Source organism: Pleurodeles waltl, chromosome 7 (genome assembly GCF_031143425.1).
Source record: "Pleurodeles waltl isolate 20211129_DDA chromosome 7, aPleWal1.hap1.20221129, whole genome shotgun sequence".
Classification (NCBI taxonomy): domain Eukaryota; kingdom Metazoa; phylum Chordata; class Amphibia; order Caudata; family Salamandridae; genus Pleurodeles; species Pleurodeles waltl.
In genome coordinates, this window is record NC_090446.1 from 194,800,287 (window position 1) to 194,819,250 (window position 18,964).

At 42.5% G+C, this 18,964-nt stretch overlaps 1 protein-coding gene across 1 annotated transcript in view; it reads right to left on the minus strand.

Moving 5' to 3' along the window:
- Positions 1 to 18,964, minus strand: part of HNF4A (hepatocyte nuclear factor 4 alpha) — a 558,778-nt gene that overhangs the window by 350,970 nt on the left and 188,844 nt on the right. Inside the window, exon 2 of the mRNA XM_069243562.1 lies at positions 7,965 to 8,036. Coding sequence (XP_069099663.1) covers positions 7,965 to 8,036 — 72 coding nt within the window. The remainder of the gene's footprint in view (positions 1 to 7,964; positions 8,037 to 18,964) is intronic.

The window sequence follows — 18,964 nt, forward strand, 5'->3', positions numbered from 1 at the left end:
ATCATTTGTTCTATCAGGAGGCCATGGACCAATTTGTTGCTAAAGAGCATATGCAGGCCATGTTGCACGTGAAAAGTATTTCTAAACTGTTGTTGAAGCAAGCCAGAATACTGTCAGCCCAAGAGGATTTACAAATTATCAGAACAAAAAAGATTGCACATTTAACATCTGGCTTATATCAACCAATATTTCTCCGGTGTATTGATCACTCCCAATCAATCTTAAAATTAAAGTTCAACTTTTGCACCTGTGGCTTGGTTTAATTCCATTTAAATCATACAAATATGGTTGTTTAACCAACGTTCAGAATGTCTCATGTAGGGGCTGCGGTTTCATACAGGAATCACTTCCACACAATCTGTGTGTATTTCCCTTTGTGTCCTCTCTTAGGCTTACTGGTTTCTACCCATCTTCAGGCAATTGAACATTAGGGCCTGCAACACCACCTTTCTAGAATGCTTGAAAATAAATTGCAAGATTTGTAATGTTGCTCAATAATGTAACAATTATGTAACATCATGAATTCAATGTTGGAGGCTACTATTCGCATTTTAGAGTATTATGGTATCAGCTTTGAAAGGTACTTACCTCTTCGATTTTATCAGTGACCTGGACACCTATGGACCATATAGCTTATTGTAACCTAGTTCCAGATAATGAATGATGGAGGGCTGTACTTTTGACTATTTTGTGAATGACTCTGAATTGCGTTAGCACGTTCTAATTTAAGATGGTATTTCCCCTAGTATTTGCATCCTCCACTTCCGAGAGTATTTGGGCATCTCAATTTGCACCTTTTAGCACCCAGAATTTACCGTATTTCTCCAGACTATTGATGTATTCACCTGACGGTTGCAAGCCGAATTTGGAATCATCAGAACTGAATATGTTTGCCTTTTGGGCCAATTTTGTCCTCTGGCCCCGTTTAACTTCGATGGGGGGATACAAGAGTTTTATTAACATTTATATTTAATAGATTGAGAGTGAACTGGTCGTGCCTTAACCCTAGTGGCTTTCTTGCTATTCCAGTTGGGTGCAACATGGGGTTGGTAATTGTGTAACATAATCTGGCATTGGGTCTGTTTGCACAAACTGTATTGGCTGCTAACTTTCGTTGTGTATACATAGCCCCGTTCATATCTTACACTAGCAGGGATTGTTATGACTTGTGTTTAGATATCACAGATGCTGTGACCTATTTCATTCAATCTGTATTTATCTGACAGCGCGTGCCTTTACTGTTCAATGCATAAAGATAGAATGGTTTCCAATGATTTAAATAATCGTTCAACACAATAACAAACCTTGAACATTGCAAGATTTCACTTACTGCTCATCTTATCAAAAAGATAGGCGATAAACAGGTAAAGCAATTATATGTGTAATCATTGAGGCAGTACAAACGCCAGGAAAACAAAGGTGTTTAGGCAGGTCTTGTATGGAGCATCTTAACACTAAAGGTTTTAATCTATCGTGGTCATTATGTATGTGTTAACATTTCAGTGTTTGGGCATTCCATCAGTTTCTGTTTTTTTAGCACTTTTTATTTGCTTTTCTTCTAAAATATAGCGGAACAATATGTATTTAAAACAGAACAGTTACAATAATTGCTTGTTAGTAAGCATGGTTCTTCAACATGAAATTATGTAAATATGTTTGGAACATATGTCATCAAGTACGTGGTGCAATGGATATAGGTTCGCTGCTGACATAATAGTGTTGGCAGTTCACCAAGATCGTTTTAGCCTTCTGTGGGCAACCATGACCCTTCTTTACTTGTCCCTCAAATAACGTGCATCGATCGAGGCTAGCCTTCCACATAGTGGAGCAAGATGTGTTTAGTTCTCAATGTTTGTCCTGTGTCACGTTAACCAATCACCAAGCCATGTTCAAAAAACAGAGGTGGCTCCTCCGTAATGGTGGAGGAGCGTCACCCCACCCCCGCTGAGAGCCAGCAGAGGGAATAGTGGAAAGTAAAATTATAATAAATACATTTTATTATCATTTTATTTTTCATATGGTGCTAGAGGCCCCTGAGACTAGGGCAGAGCGGGGCCATGATGGCAGCAGGGGGAGGCGAAGTTGTGTGCACAGTAAGTGCGCATTACTGTTTTGCCAGCTGGCCAAGGACGGCCAAATCGACATGCGCATTTAGATCTCTCCACCCAGTTGTGCTGCAACAGCCGGGTGGTGGTGAGGCCAAGGCTTCCAGGCCCTGAGCGAGCGCTAAACCAGCCCACTCAGGCCAATCATGGGACTGCTTTCATGCTGGTAAACAGTATTGCCAGCATGAGAGCAGTGTCTTGATTGGCTGGGACCCTGCGCAGTGTGCACCAGCCTGTGCAGAATCAGGACCGGAGCAGAAGACCGACTGTGGCCAGTACAGAAGTACAATTTTATTCTATTTACCCCACCCGGCACCCCCTATTTCCCCACTCTCTGCCCCCCAACTTATAATCACTAGCAGCAGCCGCTGCCAAAAACACATTGTATATATTGGCCTGTAGTTTATCTGGGATGTACAGTAGTGCCGATCATGGGGAAAGCAGAAAGTAAACTTGTGTAACTACTGATAGAACACCTGCTATCTTATGCCAGTATCTTTGCAAACTCTACACTCTCATCCTGAGTGTAGGAAGTCTTTGCACTCTGTTACGCTGCTTGCATGTAGGTGAAGCCTCCCTGCCCATTCGCCATAGACATTCCTTGGGTCAGTATATGTGGTGGTGAAATGTAATTTTTATTAATCTAAGCAATTCTGCTATGGCAATTTCTCTCAGGGAAATAAGGGCTTTCTGCAATTCCACATCCTCGCTGCCATGTCTATCAAACTGACGGCTCGCCCACTGTATTTAGAGTCGGGCTGACTCTCATGTTTTCGTTGGCAGTGCCCCTGCTGGCTCTGCTAGTGGAAATCTAACACGGACAACTCCACTGGCTTACATCCACCGATGTAAGTACCTCAGCCAGACGCTCTGATTTAGTTTTTACCTGTTTGAGACTGCCAGGTAAAGCTGATGGTCCCGAACAGAAATAGAAATTAGCTCCACACCTTGAGAGATAACTCTCACAGTGTCAGGGTCATTACTTTTGTGTTTTACAAAAATAAACCTCACATTTTGTAGTGCTTTATTTTGTAAAACAAAAAAGTGCTGAGTGGCCATATGAAACATAGGGGCATATTTATAAGCGCCTAGTGCCACCTTGCGCCACATTAGCATCATTTATTTAAGCTAATGTGGCCCAACGAGCCCAAAATCCTCGCAAAATATTTACAAAGTGGCGCAATGCATGCATTGCACCACTTTGCAAACCTTTGCGCTACATTATGCCTGCGCCAAGCACAATGTATGCAAAGGGGGAGTACCCCCGTTAAGGGGGGGTTAGAAAATGGCAAAAGGAAATCTAGCAGATTGTTTGCGTGATTTTTTTACAGCACTTTTAAAGCTTGCTCAGAGCAGGCACTAAAAGGGGGCTTCCATTATTTATAATGGGCCCCAGTGTACCCTGCAGGAGCAGAGGACATCACTAGCATCAATAGAAATGGCTCTATCTCCTCCTAGCCTGTGCCATTGTGCGCTGTATCTTAGATACAGCGCACACATGGTGGCGGTAGGGGGGCGCAAAGAAAGTAGAGCTGCACTAGGTGCAGTGCCACATTCCTTAAATATTCCCCATGGTGTGGCTGCTCATCAAACCTTCAGAGCCTTCAGAGGAGCCGTCACAGTGGCAGCTTCTCTAATGGCCTAGAGATGTCCGTCACACAGGCAGAGATCTGTGCACATGGCCATTTGGAATCCACCAGAGTGGTGGAGGTTATGGCATCTCCTTCCGGGTGGATGGCATGCCTACTGCCTCAACTTTAAATGATATCGTAAGTCCAGGATATAGCTTGACTCATGAGTTGTTCACGAGGAGCACAAATGGACATTATTAAGTATCTGCGCAGGACAAATGTAATCTATTTTTTCTAAATTAATATTAAAATTTCTTAAATGTCAGGTTGTGGGTAGATAGCGCTTACAACGGTCAATGGTACATCATTTTAAGTTGAAAAGACATATTGAAGTAGTGGTAATAGAAGTAGTGCCTGTAATGTGGTGGTAGGTAAATATCATGGACCTGGAAGGAGCAAAATACTAACCCAAGGATTCACTTTAATAAAAACAGAGCCTTATGAAGGTCATGGCTTCTTGTGGCTCATCATTATCGGTACAATTCTGATGCCCTTAACAAGTTTTCCTCTTTGGCTCTGAAATCCTGTATAAATGTTTGAACTCACTGACTGCCGCAATCCCAAATGCCTCCAGGAATATGTATCTTTCAAACAAAAAGCAAGTCTATGGAAACAATGGTGTGAAAGCCATTAATGCTTGTAAACAGACAAAAACAGGAGCATGTACTTAAACCAATGTCTGAGACTCTTGTAAAATAGCATAATTGGCTGTACTGACTATGGGGGTCATTACGACCTCGGTGGTCTTTTGAAAAGACCGCCGAGGCCGCGGGAGACAGAATACCGCCATTGCCAGCGGTATTCCTGTCTCCCTATTATGACATTTCCGCTGGGCCAGCGGACGGTAACAGTGTTACCGTCCGCTGGCCCAGCGGAAATGTCACATCAACATTGCAGCCGGCTCGTAATAGTGCTGGCGGCAATGCTGATGTGCAGCGGGTGCAGTAGCACCCGTCGCACATTTCACTGCCCGAAATTCGGGCAGTGAAATGCGCAACGGGGCTATGCCTGGGGGCCCCTGCACTGCCCATGCCAAGTGCATGGGCAGTGCAGGGGCCCCCAGGGGCACCCCAAGTCCCCTTACTGCCGGCCTTTCAATGGCGGTTTGTACCGCCACGGACAGGCCGGCGGTCGGGGACTCATAATCCCCAGGGCAGCGGTGCTTGCACCGCTGCCCTGGGGATTATGACCGCCAGGCGGAATCCTGGCGGGAAAATGGAGGGGCCGGCGGTATGGCCGTGGCAATTCCGCCACGGTCATAATTGCTGGCGGAACACCGCCAGCCTGTTGGCGGTGTTACCGCCAACATACCGCCGCCCGCCAGGGTCGTAATGGCCCCCTATATCTTTTGGTCAGAAGGAATTTATTGTGCTATCTACAGAGCTGCAAAGTCAGTACTGATCAGGGGTCAGGTTACATAGACAGTCCAATTTTCCAGCAACATTTCTTGATTAAATACCGTGCACTGGTGAATTTTTGCACCAACACTCATGCCATCCTGGGCTATATTATAAAAAGTACCCTGGGGGCGCAATGGGCATTCTCGCCTGCTTTGTGCATTCCCGGGCAGTGGCCGCCGCTGCAAATCTGAAAGGGAGGAGCGGGGGAACGGAGACAGAGGGAGAAAATAAAATTAAAAAATATTCAAAAAATTAATTTACCTTACCGCCGTCTCCCTCCGTCTCTCTTCTGTTCCCTCGATGTGGTGTCCCAGCATTCACTGGGATACCAGCACAGGCTCCCCAGCAAAGCTGGTGCTGCTTTCATGCTAAACTTAGCATGAAAGCAGCACCAGGGTTGGTCTTAGTGGCTCGGACTGCCGCTCAGACACAGCCCTGTTGTCTGTGCAGTTTCTCCAGCCCAGCTGTTAAACACAGATGGCCGGTCAAACACACATGCGCACTTAGGTGCACTCTCTCCTTCTCCACCGCCCACCTCCCTCCTCCCGAGGCCCAGTCCCCCTCAACCCTGCACTGCTGGCACAGCCAGCAGCAGAAAAGTAAAACAACTGTGCTTTTTTTATGCTGCTGGCTCGCCCAACGGGGCGATGCTTCTAGAACATAGCGGCAGAGCCGCCCCTGCACCCGGGGCACTTTGGTATTACAGAAAGGGCCACAGATCCTTTTGCAGTTATTTCTGTAATACAGATAGTGCTGGCACACATATAGAGCCAGCTCTATCACCAGAGGGTGTCCCCTTGTTTATGTGGGGATGTGGTCCCATGCAGATGTGGGAGTCCCTTTGCGCCTGCAGCATATTAAAGACACCGGGGCAGAGCCAAAGAAGCTGTCAGGGGGCACACTGACAGTGAGCCATCTAAAAGGTGGCACACAGTCAGTGTTCCCACTGATGGCAGCCTTCTGAAGGGAGAAAGGGGCTCCTATAGACCCTCCCAGACATCCCCTTGCAGGCTGGTACACAGTCACTCACTGCATCCACCGGTAAGAAGATCTCTAATCCCCCTTAAAAGTGCGGACAGGTTGCCGCCTGCACAATGAAACACAGAACTGTTGCTTTGAAAGCTGCTTCATTTTTCAGTTGAATGTGCTGCCCCAAAGGCAGCGCGAGTTCCCTACTGCCCTGAGGGCCACACATTCAAGTTAATAGGGTGCACTTTCTCTATTTGTGCCCCGCACACCTGTTTTGAGGTGCGCCGTGGCACAGAGAAAGTGTGCCATACGTGTAATAGGTTCCCATGATGTGTAAAAATTACATTTTGTGGCAGTTGATTACTCCAAATGTTGGTGAAAATGATCGTAAAAGTTGCAGTGCCACAAGAGTAATTTTAGTAATTCCTCATCTAATACCCATTTCATACACCACCGAGCTGATTTAGGAGCAGTATCTTCACATGATGAAGCACAGGGCACTTGTGTCCACTTCGTAATACTGGAATTGGAGAGGGATGCACAAGAATGATTGAAACATCACTTGATGCAAAAGAGAAAATCTTCATTATGCTCTTCTGACTGGTACATGTGCTCCTTGTGATTATTTTCCCCAAATGTGTATTTTACAATATTGTTACAATCCTGCTATTTTTGGAGGATCCTTGACTTGTAAAATAACAACAGTCTTAGTAAAAATAAGTATATAATACTGTATGTAAAAATAATTATATAATACTGTATTTTCTATTTGTTCTCCTCAAACAGCACGTACTGTAAATCATGAGAGAACTGTAGTACAGGATGGTTCAAAAGAAAAACATCGTCCTTCTTGATTACAAAACTTAAATGCTTAGCTGTGCTTAAAGGGTTCCTTGGATTTCCACAAGTACACAGAATAAAGAAAAGGGTAGATAGTCTGTTGCCAATGTAAACATCATCTTCGAAAAAGCACAAGGTACTCAAAGCTGCCATAAATATAACATTTCATGTTTAAGATATGTAGGTATATCAATATAACAAAGAAGGATCATGTGGACACAAATTTATCAATTTAAAGATGCAGTTGTATTATTTCACCCCGAAGAAGGCCTCTGCCTGACGTGCATTGGAGATATCACCAATTAATGATTTAATAAAATTGTACGAAATGTAAGCAAAGTGGTCTGGATCCTCAGTTAATCAACTATTAAATACTGGAATAGTCATATATTTACTGTCATTTATTGTAATTTAAATGGATTGAAGAAGTAATAATACAAATGTTCCCCTTATAAAAGAAATCCAGAAGTACCTATTGCTATTTAGAGAATAACATTAATGTCTTTCTTCTAGTGGTGCACATCTGGATGCTCTGAATTCCCCAGACCACTCTTAGTAAATTTAAATATGTGACACTTATGTCGAACCAATAAACAACACACGTCACGCAATGAGTAGTCCATCATTTTGGTTGTGTCTTTATCACTTGTTAAATAGCATGCTAAATGAGAGTAAGTCCTTAGCTTTGTTTGCGACCTGATATCAGTTCTTGTTATCAATCTCAGTTTAATAACATTCTGCACCCTGGATGGTAGTTTCAAAGGGAAAGGGATGATACTTGTTGTGATACTTTTGGGCCAAAGGGCGCACATTGCTCCACTAACCCTAAGATTGTTTGAAACAAAACTAAAGTTCGTTCAGATCTACGATCATTTTCTGAGTTCAACTACTATTAATGCAATCAGCTGTAACCCTGTGTTCTGTGTGTTGTAAAGCACTCTGATGCCTTCGGGCTATGTCCGCGCTATATAAAACTGCAAAAATAAAATCATAAATAATAATATTTAAGGTTACACTACCTGAAGTCTTTGATTTCTCTTCAGAGATTATAACGGGAACACTTCGAGATGTGGGTATGGCTGGAAAGTGCCCTGAAACAAAAGTATATTGCATTAATATAACTTTTCATTAAAGAACAGCAGCCTTGCAGGAAACAAAACAACGATACCTAGAATCGAACCCAACCCCACCCAGGGTGGTTTGCAAAACGTTCTGCAAGGAAACAATATGTACTCATGCGTTTACCTGATTCAAACGATGGAGCAAAATGTTGTTTGCTGGTTGCATAATTGAGAATGGAACAAAGCAGTGTTTATTCCTCAAAAAAGTTTGGCAACAGAGAAAACAAGCATTGGCATATCAATTTTACTTTGTCAATGCTTGTTGTTTCCTACTACAGGCTTGTTAAATTGTGTCAGCATTAGTAAAGACAACAGTGGCAATCGGCCATCATGGAATGGCATTTTCTACAGTTCCAAGATAATCGTCATGTTACATGTAGACTCAATGCTGCGGCCATCTTGGAAGTACATACAATAAGGTTCACAATATTTGCTCAGTTTGTATAAAAATGGCACACAGTTATGGCCCAGTTACAGAGCCTATATTTACTTGAGTTCACACTATGCACCCATGTGCTTGTGAGTTGTACACAATAATGGCCTGAATTATTTGCACAAATTTCACTTTTTAAATTGACTGTGAACTTGCACTCAGAAACGGATTTACTCATGCGAAACATGATCCCAAACTGTGGTAGTATTTTGAATGAGTAACTCGTTACCCATTGATGGGAGAGAGCATTTTGAGTTTGCCATCCCTAGGAAAGTTTGCTTTCCACGGGTTCATTAATTTGGCAAGGCTATTCCTTGACAAAAATGATAAGGATAGCCAAGGTGAATTCCTGCGTCCTTTGAACTCCAATGACAAAACGAGTTTGTGACTGGAAAGTAAATTAGTAGAAAAACATTTTGTGTTGGTTAGCATTACATTTGTGACATTAACCCAGTGCAAAATGTTTATAAATACCCCCTTGCTGTCATCAGGTGAAGGACCAAAAAAAGCAAGAAAGAGAAGACCAGAAGGTATGCCTTCTCATGTTGAACACCAAGGCCCTAAAAGTGCATACGTCCACGATCAAGCTCTTGAGGGGGCACAACGTCTGCAGACATTCACTCTACCTACACTCCTGTGACAGGGCAAGATTTGAGAGTGACCCCTTCACCTTCACCCCAGAGCAGATTGAACCTTCCTGCAGTTTGTGGGGCATTACTACGTACATCATACATACAGACGTACTTGCATTCATACATACATACATACAAATGAAAGGGCATACATTGAAGTGGTTGGTATCGCCACCTGGATGTTGAGTGTATTGGGAGGCTAAGGAGTTCATAATAAGTTTACAATTTTCAGTCATGAAGCCAATTTGGCCACACAAAGAGGACCAAGTATAAATAGTGAAGTCTAGTATAATTATTACACACAAGTAATCACTCCAATATATGTTTATATCAGAATCAAAAGATAACGATATAAAATCATAACCAGCAAGCTGGAACGTCTAAACAGGTTCAATGTTAATAGCCTAGAAAATACAGAAATTACCATCTGAGCAATACAGAGATTAGGAAATATGAATTGCCATTCCTCAAAGAGATTTGGAATGCTCCTCCTCACCAAAAACAGAATTAAATTGATCTAGTTAGGTTCTAAGCTAATTAAGATAAGGTCTCAAGAGTTCAGGAATAGAGCAAGGTAGATGTCAGCAATGCTAAGACTCCAGTAGGAGACTTCAGAAATAAAGAATCCAGCGTTAACATGAAGCTATGCACTGTAAGGGTATGGGGGACTGAGAGTACTGTACCTCTCCAAGTCTAAAAGAATATATCATAACTCTACCCATGTAAACACTAGCTTAAAGTGAAAAGGTCCTGGTGTATCTGTATCTTTGAGCATGTCACCAGAAGCCCAAGTATTTCTCATTCTCACGGAGCACACTTGCAACATCGAATAATTCTCCCATCCAATAGAGCTCCAAAGACCAGGTTAACCCTGAGTCTATTCACTTCAGCTAGGCAATGAAACAGAGGCTGCTTTTGCTCATTAAATCATCCAGTCCGTGCCAAACTTTCTTTTCTCAAACCTCTCATCTCTATACACAATGCTCCTTTCTCTAGTTAAGAAATCACAAATGCGCTCCTGGAAAAGAAAAACATGCCAAGCTTGGAAAAACACATCTCATTTTTAAAACGAAGGTCTACTCATACTAACTTAATAAATGATTGTCAGTAGGCACTTTTTAATGCATCATTACAGGGCAATGCATCATATTAGAATAAATGCAAAACATGAATAAACTAATTAATGATTACATATGTAATGTGCTTTTCAATAAATGCAAAATTTTCAAAACACAAGTGCAAATGTGAATGAGAACTATAATTTTCATGCTAAGGCTTAAACATTAGAACACAAATGTGTATATGAAACTTGAGTTTCTACAGTGAATGAACCTTCAATAACACAATTAGTTGCTTCAATTTAAATTAATAATGTTAAGGCACAAAGGATATATGATGTTAGTTCTATTTTTATATTGCTTCTGTAATATGCAGGGGCGCAGCCACAATTACTCTGCTCCACAAACATCAGAAGAAGTTCTCATCTTAGTGGAATCCTGTGCACAAGCAGGGCGAGTATATCTGTCTTCTTTCTCTGGGGATGATTGCTCTTGCTGTTACCATAAAATGTTTTCAATTTTTGGGAAGTTCACAAAGACAAATAGAAATGAACTCAAAAAAAGAAATAATAATATTAATAATTTGTATTCTTCTAGTTGTTCCTATTATTACTATTATTCATATAATTATTATTACCCACCGCCACTTCCACCAGTGAGATGGTTTATTGATCTGAACATTCAGTGCTGAAGTACACAGTTAACTGATGGTCACAAGTTCCAGTCACCACAAGGCCTGACAGGCAACTGTCATTCTGAGTTTGGTACGCTCAGCACCATTAAGTTGGGTTAGAGTAACCACTGTCATTGGCATTGCTAAGAAACGCCCAAGATCAAATTTAAATAAACATTAGTAATGCCAATACAAATCATTAAAAAGGCTGAGGTGTATTGGCGTTGTCATTGTCTTTTTATTTCCATTTGCATATATAGGAAAACATTTTGAATGGCTTTTGTATAAAAAAAAAACATTCCAGTTTGATCACCAATGCCTATGCATGCATCATGGCATATATCCACGCGTGTGTTGTGACACATGCATATGAGTGCTTTGTGATGCATGGCGGCTCCCACTAATTTACGGCTTTAACGTAGCAGATACCTGTTTAAAATAGTAAATTGAAGGTAAGACAAAAGTGTAAAACAAAGTGTGTGCCACTGCAAAAAAGGAAGCATGTGGTCCAGTAGAAGCAGCCCAGGCTCCTTTTTGTCAAGCAGAATAAGCGTATGTGAGGCTGAAGAATGGTAAGCATGACAGACACTGATCATGTTTGGGTCAGGCAGCCAGGCATTTTAAATAAGGCACAGGCGCCTGGTTGCCTGAGCCAAGTTTTCCAGGACTAAAGAGTTTAGAGCATGGAGGAAGTGACCTCATCAACCCAGCAAACTATCGTGGGAGCCTGATTTTCAAAATGAGTCTCTGACTGTCTATCAGTGGTACCTCGTCACAAAGTAGGGTGCGGTCAACAATCCTCATCTCATCCCACTGTGACGAGTTTGGGAAAGTCCTCCTCTTATTGCCTGACCCTTGACAAGGTTAGTCAAAGCGAGGCATGGTGGGATCTTCCATCAGTCCCTTTCTTCACTGAAGTCTCCAGGAACCACCAAGGCCTTTCTGTTTCTCCCTCCTGCCAACTGATGCCACTGCTGCAGCCAGGTCAGTGTTTGTTGAATGCTAGATGCATGTTTGTATGTATGTATATGCACATGCATGCTGGGAATGGATGTGTGTGTGGGTATGTGCTGGTGAATGTTAGGTGTATGTATGTGCACTTATAAATGGATGGGTGTAAGTGAGTGTGCATGTGGATTTTGCACATTAAGGACTGCCACAAACTTTGCATCTTTTGCTCCTTTTTGACAATCAATCGCTCAAATCAATCAATCAATAAATAAGTAAACAGGCAAATACATAAAACAAATCATTTTATACTTGGAGCCTTGTGGGAAGCATCAGGAGTAGGGGAGGGGAGTAAAAAGAGCATGTAGAGGAGAGAGGAACAAGTGCAGAAGAGACCTTGGAAACAAATGTGCTCCCATGGAGTGCTGGAAGAGAAACAAAACAAGCATTTTCACAACAAGTAGGCCTGGCCTCTGCAAAGTTCTGCAATGGTTATTGTTCATTTTTATTTGCAAGCAGAGGTTGTAAAAAAGGAAAAACAGAGCATGCCTCATCCTAAATATGGCATTCATATGCCCACAATAAACTTCTAAATTAAAAAAAATAAACATTGAATATCAATTTAAGAAAGAAGTATGGGTAGTTCGACCATTCAGGTACATATAGAATAGGTATGGAAATTCTTTTGTATACACTTGAATGCTGAATCTTTTTGGGGTACCACTGACATTGAATTACTGTAACTAGAAGACATTGGCCCATATTTCTACTTTTTTAGCGCAGCATTTGCGCCACTTTTTGAAGCAACAGCGGCGCAAACTTCGAAAATACAATTGTATTTTGTAAGTTTGCGCCGTTTTTGCGTCAAACAGTGCCGCAAATGCGGTGTTAAAAAAGTATAAATAAGGGCCATAGTTTAAAAGAAACATGGAGGACGTAAAAAAAGAAAGAAAATAAGGCTAGAGAATAGAAAGAAAAAAGTAAAGTATTAGCCCACCAGACCCCACATTAATGTACACTTCTTTTTTAGATGGATATACATGGATAACCAGGCATAATGCCATGAATGAAGTACAAGAGAGCCAGCGGCTGTACTCAACCTACCCATAGCCACATGCTGTGGTGGACAAAAGGAAAATGTGAATTACAGTTGGTGTGACCATTGAATAAAGAGGGTTGACCTCTAGGTACGTATACATATGTAATATTTTATTTCGGTAAAGCTGACTCTAGACTAGATCCACGAAATGTAAAATGTCAAAAAGCAGCTCCTTAATCATTATTACTGATTGACAATTAATGAGACTTGAAACAACTTGGCATTTTAATAGCCCACTAAAATTAAAGGAGCTGTATTTGAGAAGTTTCTGGTCTCTACATAGTTGCTCATGTGCCTGTATATTGGGAATCTGCACTGCAGTTAAGGTTTTAAAGCTAAAAACACAAAACTCAATTTCACGCAGCAGCCCCTGCCTGCTCTTCTTCTCTTCTTCTGTATCTAGGGGAGCTATGGATAGGCCTTCTGCAGTGCTTAATTTGTGCTTGTTGTTTCCGGTGCTGAGCACCAACACTTTTGAGAGCCGGTGCTTATTTTTCTGCCGACAGCATTTTCTGCGAGCAAAAGGCAGATATGGAAAGAGGGAGGAAGAGAAAAACGAAAACCCGTAACAATGGAAGAAAGCAGAAAACTGCTAGAGTGAAGTGAAGGGGCAGGAAGTGGCTTTAAATAGATTAAAGAGTCCCGAGATGGCTTCAGGATTATGGTGCCTCAGTACTCTGCGCTCCCACATTTCATTGCAGCAGTAGCGTGTTGAAGAGGAGGGCTTTGAGCACCGGCACTTTTTTATTTACAAATTAAGCACTGGCCTCCTGTAACAATTCACTTGAACCGTTCCATGGTCTGAAGGCTGTCACCATCAATTTAGAGGAAGATTAGATATTATCAAGCAGTGTTGGGTAAATATTGGTTCAATACATGCTTAGCTTTGCGGGGAATAGCAGGAGTTGTTACTTAATTCTTGTCTTTTTTTCGAGCTGTGTTTTCATTTTGCGGTATATTGCATTGTATTGTAAAAAGAACAGGACCGGACTGGCCATAGCGGGCAGCGAACATTTTCCCGGGATGCTGGAAGGGAGTTAGCTCGTTTTGAAGCAGTGGGGGTCGGTAACAAATGCAGCAGTGCTTCAGCCCCCACTCCCTGACCCAGGGGCTGGTCTGACAAAACTGCCAAAGCTTGTTTCTCTTTGTTTGGTACGTGCCAGCTTAATTGTGTCCTCTTGTGTTTGCCCCACCCAAACACAGCCTAACAAATTGTTTCCTTCAATTTCTCATACTTTCAGAGCTACTTTTTTTGCTGAAGCAGTCCATTGGAGTGCACGTATTTGCAGGTTGTCTCCCTCATGTGCTTGTACCCCGCTTGGCCCTCTCCAACCTGTGTGGTTTTATCGCCCTCTGTGGTGTTGCTTACCACCACCAGCCATCGGTGTTGTTACTTGCCTCACCCGTTGTCTGGGTTGTTGTTTTCCCCCTCCCACCTTTCTTCATCTGTTTTTGTTGTTGCTTGTTCCCTCCCACTCTTCCTTTTGTTGTTTGCCACCTCCTGCAATCCCTGACGATAATTGCCCTCTCCTGCCCTCCGGGATGTTGCTTGTCCATTCCCCTCTGCCGTGTTGTTGCTTGCCCCCATCACTCTCATTGTTGTTACTCTCTCCTGTCCTCTTCCCCCCTCCATGTTGTTGCTTGTCCTCTACCAGGCTGTTTCGTCTCCTGCTTCCCCCTATTGCCCCCTACTGCCCTCTCCCCATGTTGTTGCTTGCCCCTTTGTTGTTGCTTGCTCACTCATGCTCCCTCCTGCCTCCTCTTCCCCCAGTGTCTGCTTTCCACCTCAAGCCCTCTCCTGTCTTCCGTGTTATTGCTTGTCCCTTCCTGTCCCCTCCCACCCTCCACGTTGGTTCTTCCTCACTCATGCCCTCTTTTGCTCTCCTTATTGTTGCTTGCCCCTTCCATTTCCGTTAAAAATATATAAAAATAGTACATGTTTCTGAATTAAATAAATAAGAAATAACACATGAACACTTTTTACATCACTTTATATTTATTTATATTTTTAACTATTTTAAATAATGTAATTTGATTTAAAATTATTTCCAATGGGGTTTATGTTAAGTCCCTAACTCTATTATATTCTATAGGATGGTGTTGCAGTACCAGTGATTGTCCATGTGTAGTGCTCGACTTAGTACAAAAGTGTAAGTTACGGCAAAAGTATAAGTCACTGGACAAGTGCAGTTTGTGAATACCTAAAAGCAGTAAACTTACTCAAAAGTGTGAGCTTACTCAAAAGCACATTGTATTGCACATGTATTGGTGAGCTCAGTGCCGTTGTATGACAGCAAAGAAGCAAAGCCTTTGAAAGCTTCCCCTGCTGTTGTTATGAACTGTAAGTGATACACCTTATCCGGCAGAGTCTTTAGTGGGATTTATATCGAGGCAGCTTATACTAAGGAACAAGATTTCAGGAGTCGGAAGCAGACTAGTTGCTCTCTTTACCTGACTGTCCACACGTTGAATGACTGTGCCGTTAGCGAAGACGAACATTAGCATGAAGGTTATTGGCTGAAGAGTGCTGCCCTATTGTATCTATGCTATTTTCTGGGCTTATGGTGGCCAACTTTCCACCACACATACTCTCAAGTTACTATTTACAGCCAAAAGTCCTGTTCCTTTGGGTATGCTTTCGCCTTGGTATTAGAAAACTTAACTTCTAATCTCAGCTTTACCACTTCACCTAAATATGCTGGAAGAAATCACCTTGGGCCTGATTCACAAACTGCACTTTGTAGTAAGTTTTGTAGTGCTACAGTATAGTACCACAAAACATACTCCAAATTGCTATTCACAATCTGCACTTTATAGTAGCTTACATTACACTTTTGAGGAAGTTTACTACTTTTCCATATGCACGAACTGCACTTTGTAGTAACTTACACTTTTATAGCATCTTATACGTTTGTAGTAAGTCCCTACCTAGATTATGTTTTACGGGAGGGTATTGCAGTACTAGTGGTTGACCTCATGGAGTGCTGGACTTACTACAAAAATGTAAGTTACTACAAAAGTGTAGTTTGTTGATACTAATAAGTAGTAAACTTACCCAAAAGTGTAAGTTACCTTTGTGAATTGGGCCTACAAGTTTAAAGCCGGGCAGGTCCTACAACACAGTGACTTCTAACTTGGAGTGGCAGCCCCTCGCCCTTGCTGTCAGAATCACGGTTACTCCAGTAGTAGTGGTCTACTGGATCAGTTGGAAGCATAGAACCAGGAGAAATGGCCTTAAGTCACAGCTTCCCAACTGGCCAAATTGCATTCGTTTAGGACATCTTTTTAAACTTATTTCTCTGCCCCTTTTTTTCACCAGAATACAACATAATGGTAAATGTGTAGCTTTTGCAGAAACTACCAATGTGCTTCAGGCTTGTGTCTACTACTTTAAGCAAACTATTTGACGCTCAGCAAATTATAGTCTTCCTATGCCTCTGCCTCATGATCTGACATTATGTAAGCACCTTGAAACATGCTTAACCCGTTCCGTGTTGAGGACAGCCTCTAGCCATCCTCAGCCATGGTGGGCGTATGCAGCCACCCACGGCAGAAGCACAGGCGCTCCCCTTGGGCCCTCTGGCTCATGCTTCCACCAGGGATGGCAGCAGAAATGCTGCTGCTGCCACCCCAGGCCCCTTCCCGGTGGTCGAAGGACATCAACATGCACGCTGCACACCAACGTCATCAACACATGCCGGGGACGTGCTGGAAGCCATTTGCTTCCGGTGCGGTTAAGGAGGAGGTAAGTTTTTCCTCCAGGCAGGGATCGAAGAGGGCAGATAGGCACCGGGGGGAAATAAATAACTTTTCCCTCAGTGTCTCTCTGCAGTGTATTTGTGCTGCATGATCACCTGTAAGACCTCAAATCGCACAGCAAGGATGAATCCACTAGCTTCCAGGGATATTTATTTAGTTGCAAGGGGCGGACCATTGGGTAAAGGTTGCTAAACATTGTTGGGGGTTCATTTTGCCATTTTCTGGCCCTTGCTGGGGGCAGATCACCCTTATTGTTAGGCCAGTCTTCCTCAAAGGGGGGCAGAAAACCACTAGACACTCAGGATAATTGGGCAAAGGTTGCTCCACATTATTGGGGCATAATTTTGGCTGTTTTCTGCCCTCAGCGGTAGGTTGGGCATATTATTAGGTTGATCTACCTCCAGGGTGGAAAAAAACACTAGACACCAGGGATAATTGTTCTAGATGTAGGGGAGCGGACCCTTAGGCAAGGATCACTCCCCATTATTGGGGAAGTATTCTACCCATTTTCTGCCCCCCGGGGGTGGATCAGCCATATTTTTAAGGCCAACTGCCCCCATTGGGAGCAAAAGACCACTAGACACCAGGGATCATTTTATTTAGATGTGGTAGAGTATTTTGGCTGTTTTCTGCCCCCCCCCCCCCATGGGGCAAATCAGTCATTTTTTTGTCTGATCTGCCGCCAAGGTGGGTGGAAAACCAAAGAAACCAGGGAATCTGTTTGTGTCTGTGTGTGAATTGCAGCTTGGTTGACGGTCTATGTGTAGTGGCATTTGGGTGACTGTGTGTACTAGCAATTGGCTTGCAGTGTGTGTGGACTGGTGTTTGGCTGATAGTGTGTTTGAACTATAAAAGAGACACTCCCCTCTAGGGGGCACATTTTTTGCCATTGCTTTGTGCCTCCCCTGTGGGCAGATCAGACGTTTTTGATGCTGATCTTCCCCCAAATGCAGACTTCTTAGTTCTTTATACTGTTTTATTTCTTGCCATCATTTGCATTTGTGATCTTCATGTTTTATTTCTCCTTTTTATTCTAGTGCAAAGCTTTGATTTCCTTGGTAGTGACTCCTGCTCGCGGTTTCAGCACTGGTTGACCTGCAGTTTATGTAATTACATATATTGGGTAAGAAGACATTTTTGTACTGTTTACTTCAAATGAGTAACACTGCCCTGCATGAATGTGTTTTTGTTAATGATGTAATTATTGCAGCATATTTAGCTTCTGCTCTATTGTGTGTCAAATTCTCTTTGGATTTGTGCAAGGTGTGTATTGTGTTGTCTAATTTTCTTTTGTTTTTACTTTTGAGTGGGATTTTACTGTGTTTGTGAAGAGATGGTTCAGGTGATCCTCAGTCTGGCTGTCTCTGGCATGTGAGTGGTAAAGTTTCTTTAGTATGTATAGCTCTTTGTGTGCTTTGTATTGATTAAGTTTTCCTTCCAGAGTATTTTATGCCAGTAGGTTTACTTTCTTTTTGACAAAGCCACGGTTTGTTGATTACTTATTTTACACAGTATTGGTTATTGCTGACTTATTTGTTGTCTTACTGTTATTATCAAGGATTATGGCTAACTGCAGGTTGATTTCTCAGCAGGTTGTTGGTTTGTTTTTCGAATCTTCCTCTGATCGTGGTTCTGAGTGTGACTGTGCATCTGAGGCAGATGACAAAGTCCTAGATTCTATCTGTAAATTTTCTCTCCAAGAGAAACCGATGATGAAGGCACTATCAGTGTGGGGGAACTACCTCTTTTAGAGTCAGACACTGATATGCAGATAGTGCAGCAAGAGGAACCTGGAGCTTGGGGCTGGAAGGCTTCCCATTGGAAGTGCTGAGTTCTGGGTTGCCACAATCATGGTGCAGCCTGTGTTGCCTGCCTTTAGTGGTGTTGCAGGGTGTAGGGGCAATGCTGAAAACATTTTGCCTATACATTTCTTTCACTTGTTTATGGATGATGTATTTTTGGATGAGATTGTTGATCAGCCATATGTGTATTCTGAACAGTATTTGAGGGACAACAGTGTTAGACTTAGGCCCCACTCTAGTGCTAGCCAGTGGACTCCTACAAATCTGGATGAATTGAAGAGGTTCTGGGGTTTAACTTTGTTGATGGGATTGATAAAGAAGCTGTTGCTGTCTTCGTATTAGTCTACCAGTCCCTTGATCGCAACTGCTATATTTCCTGCAACTATGAGTCATGATCAGAATTTGCTTCCACTTCTGATGTTCCATTTTATTGATAATGCATCAGCATTGCCATGGGATCACCCTGATTGTGACCGTCTCTTTATGATATGTGT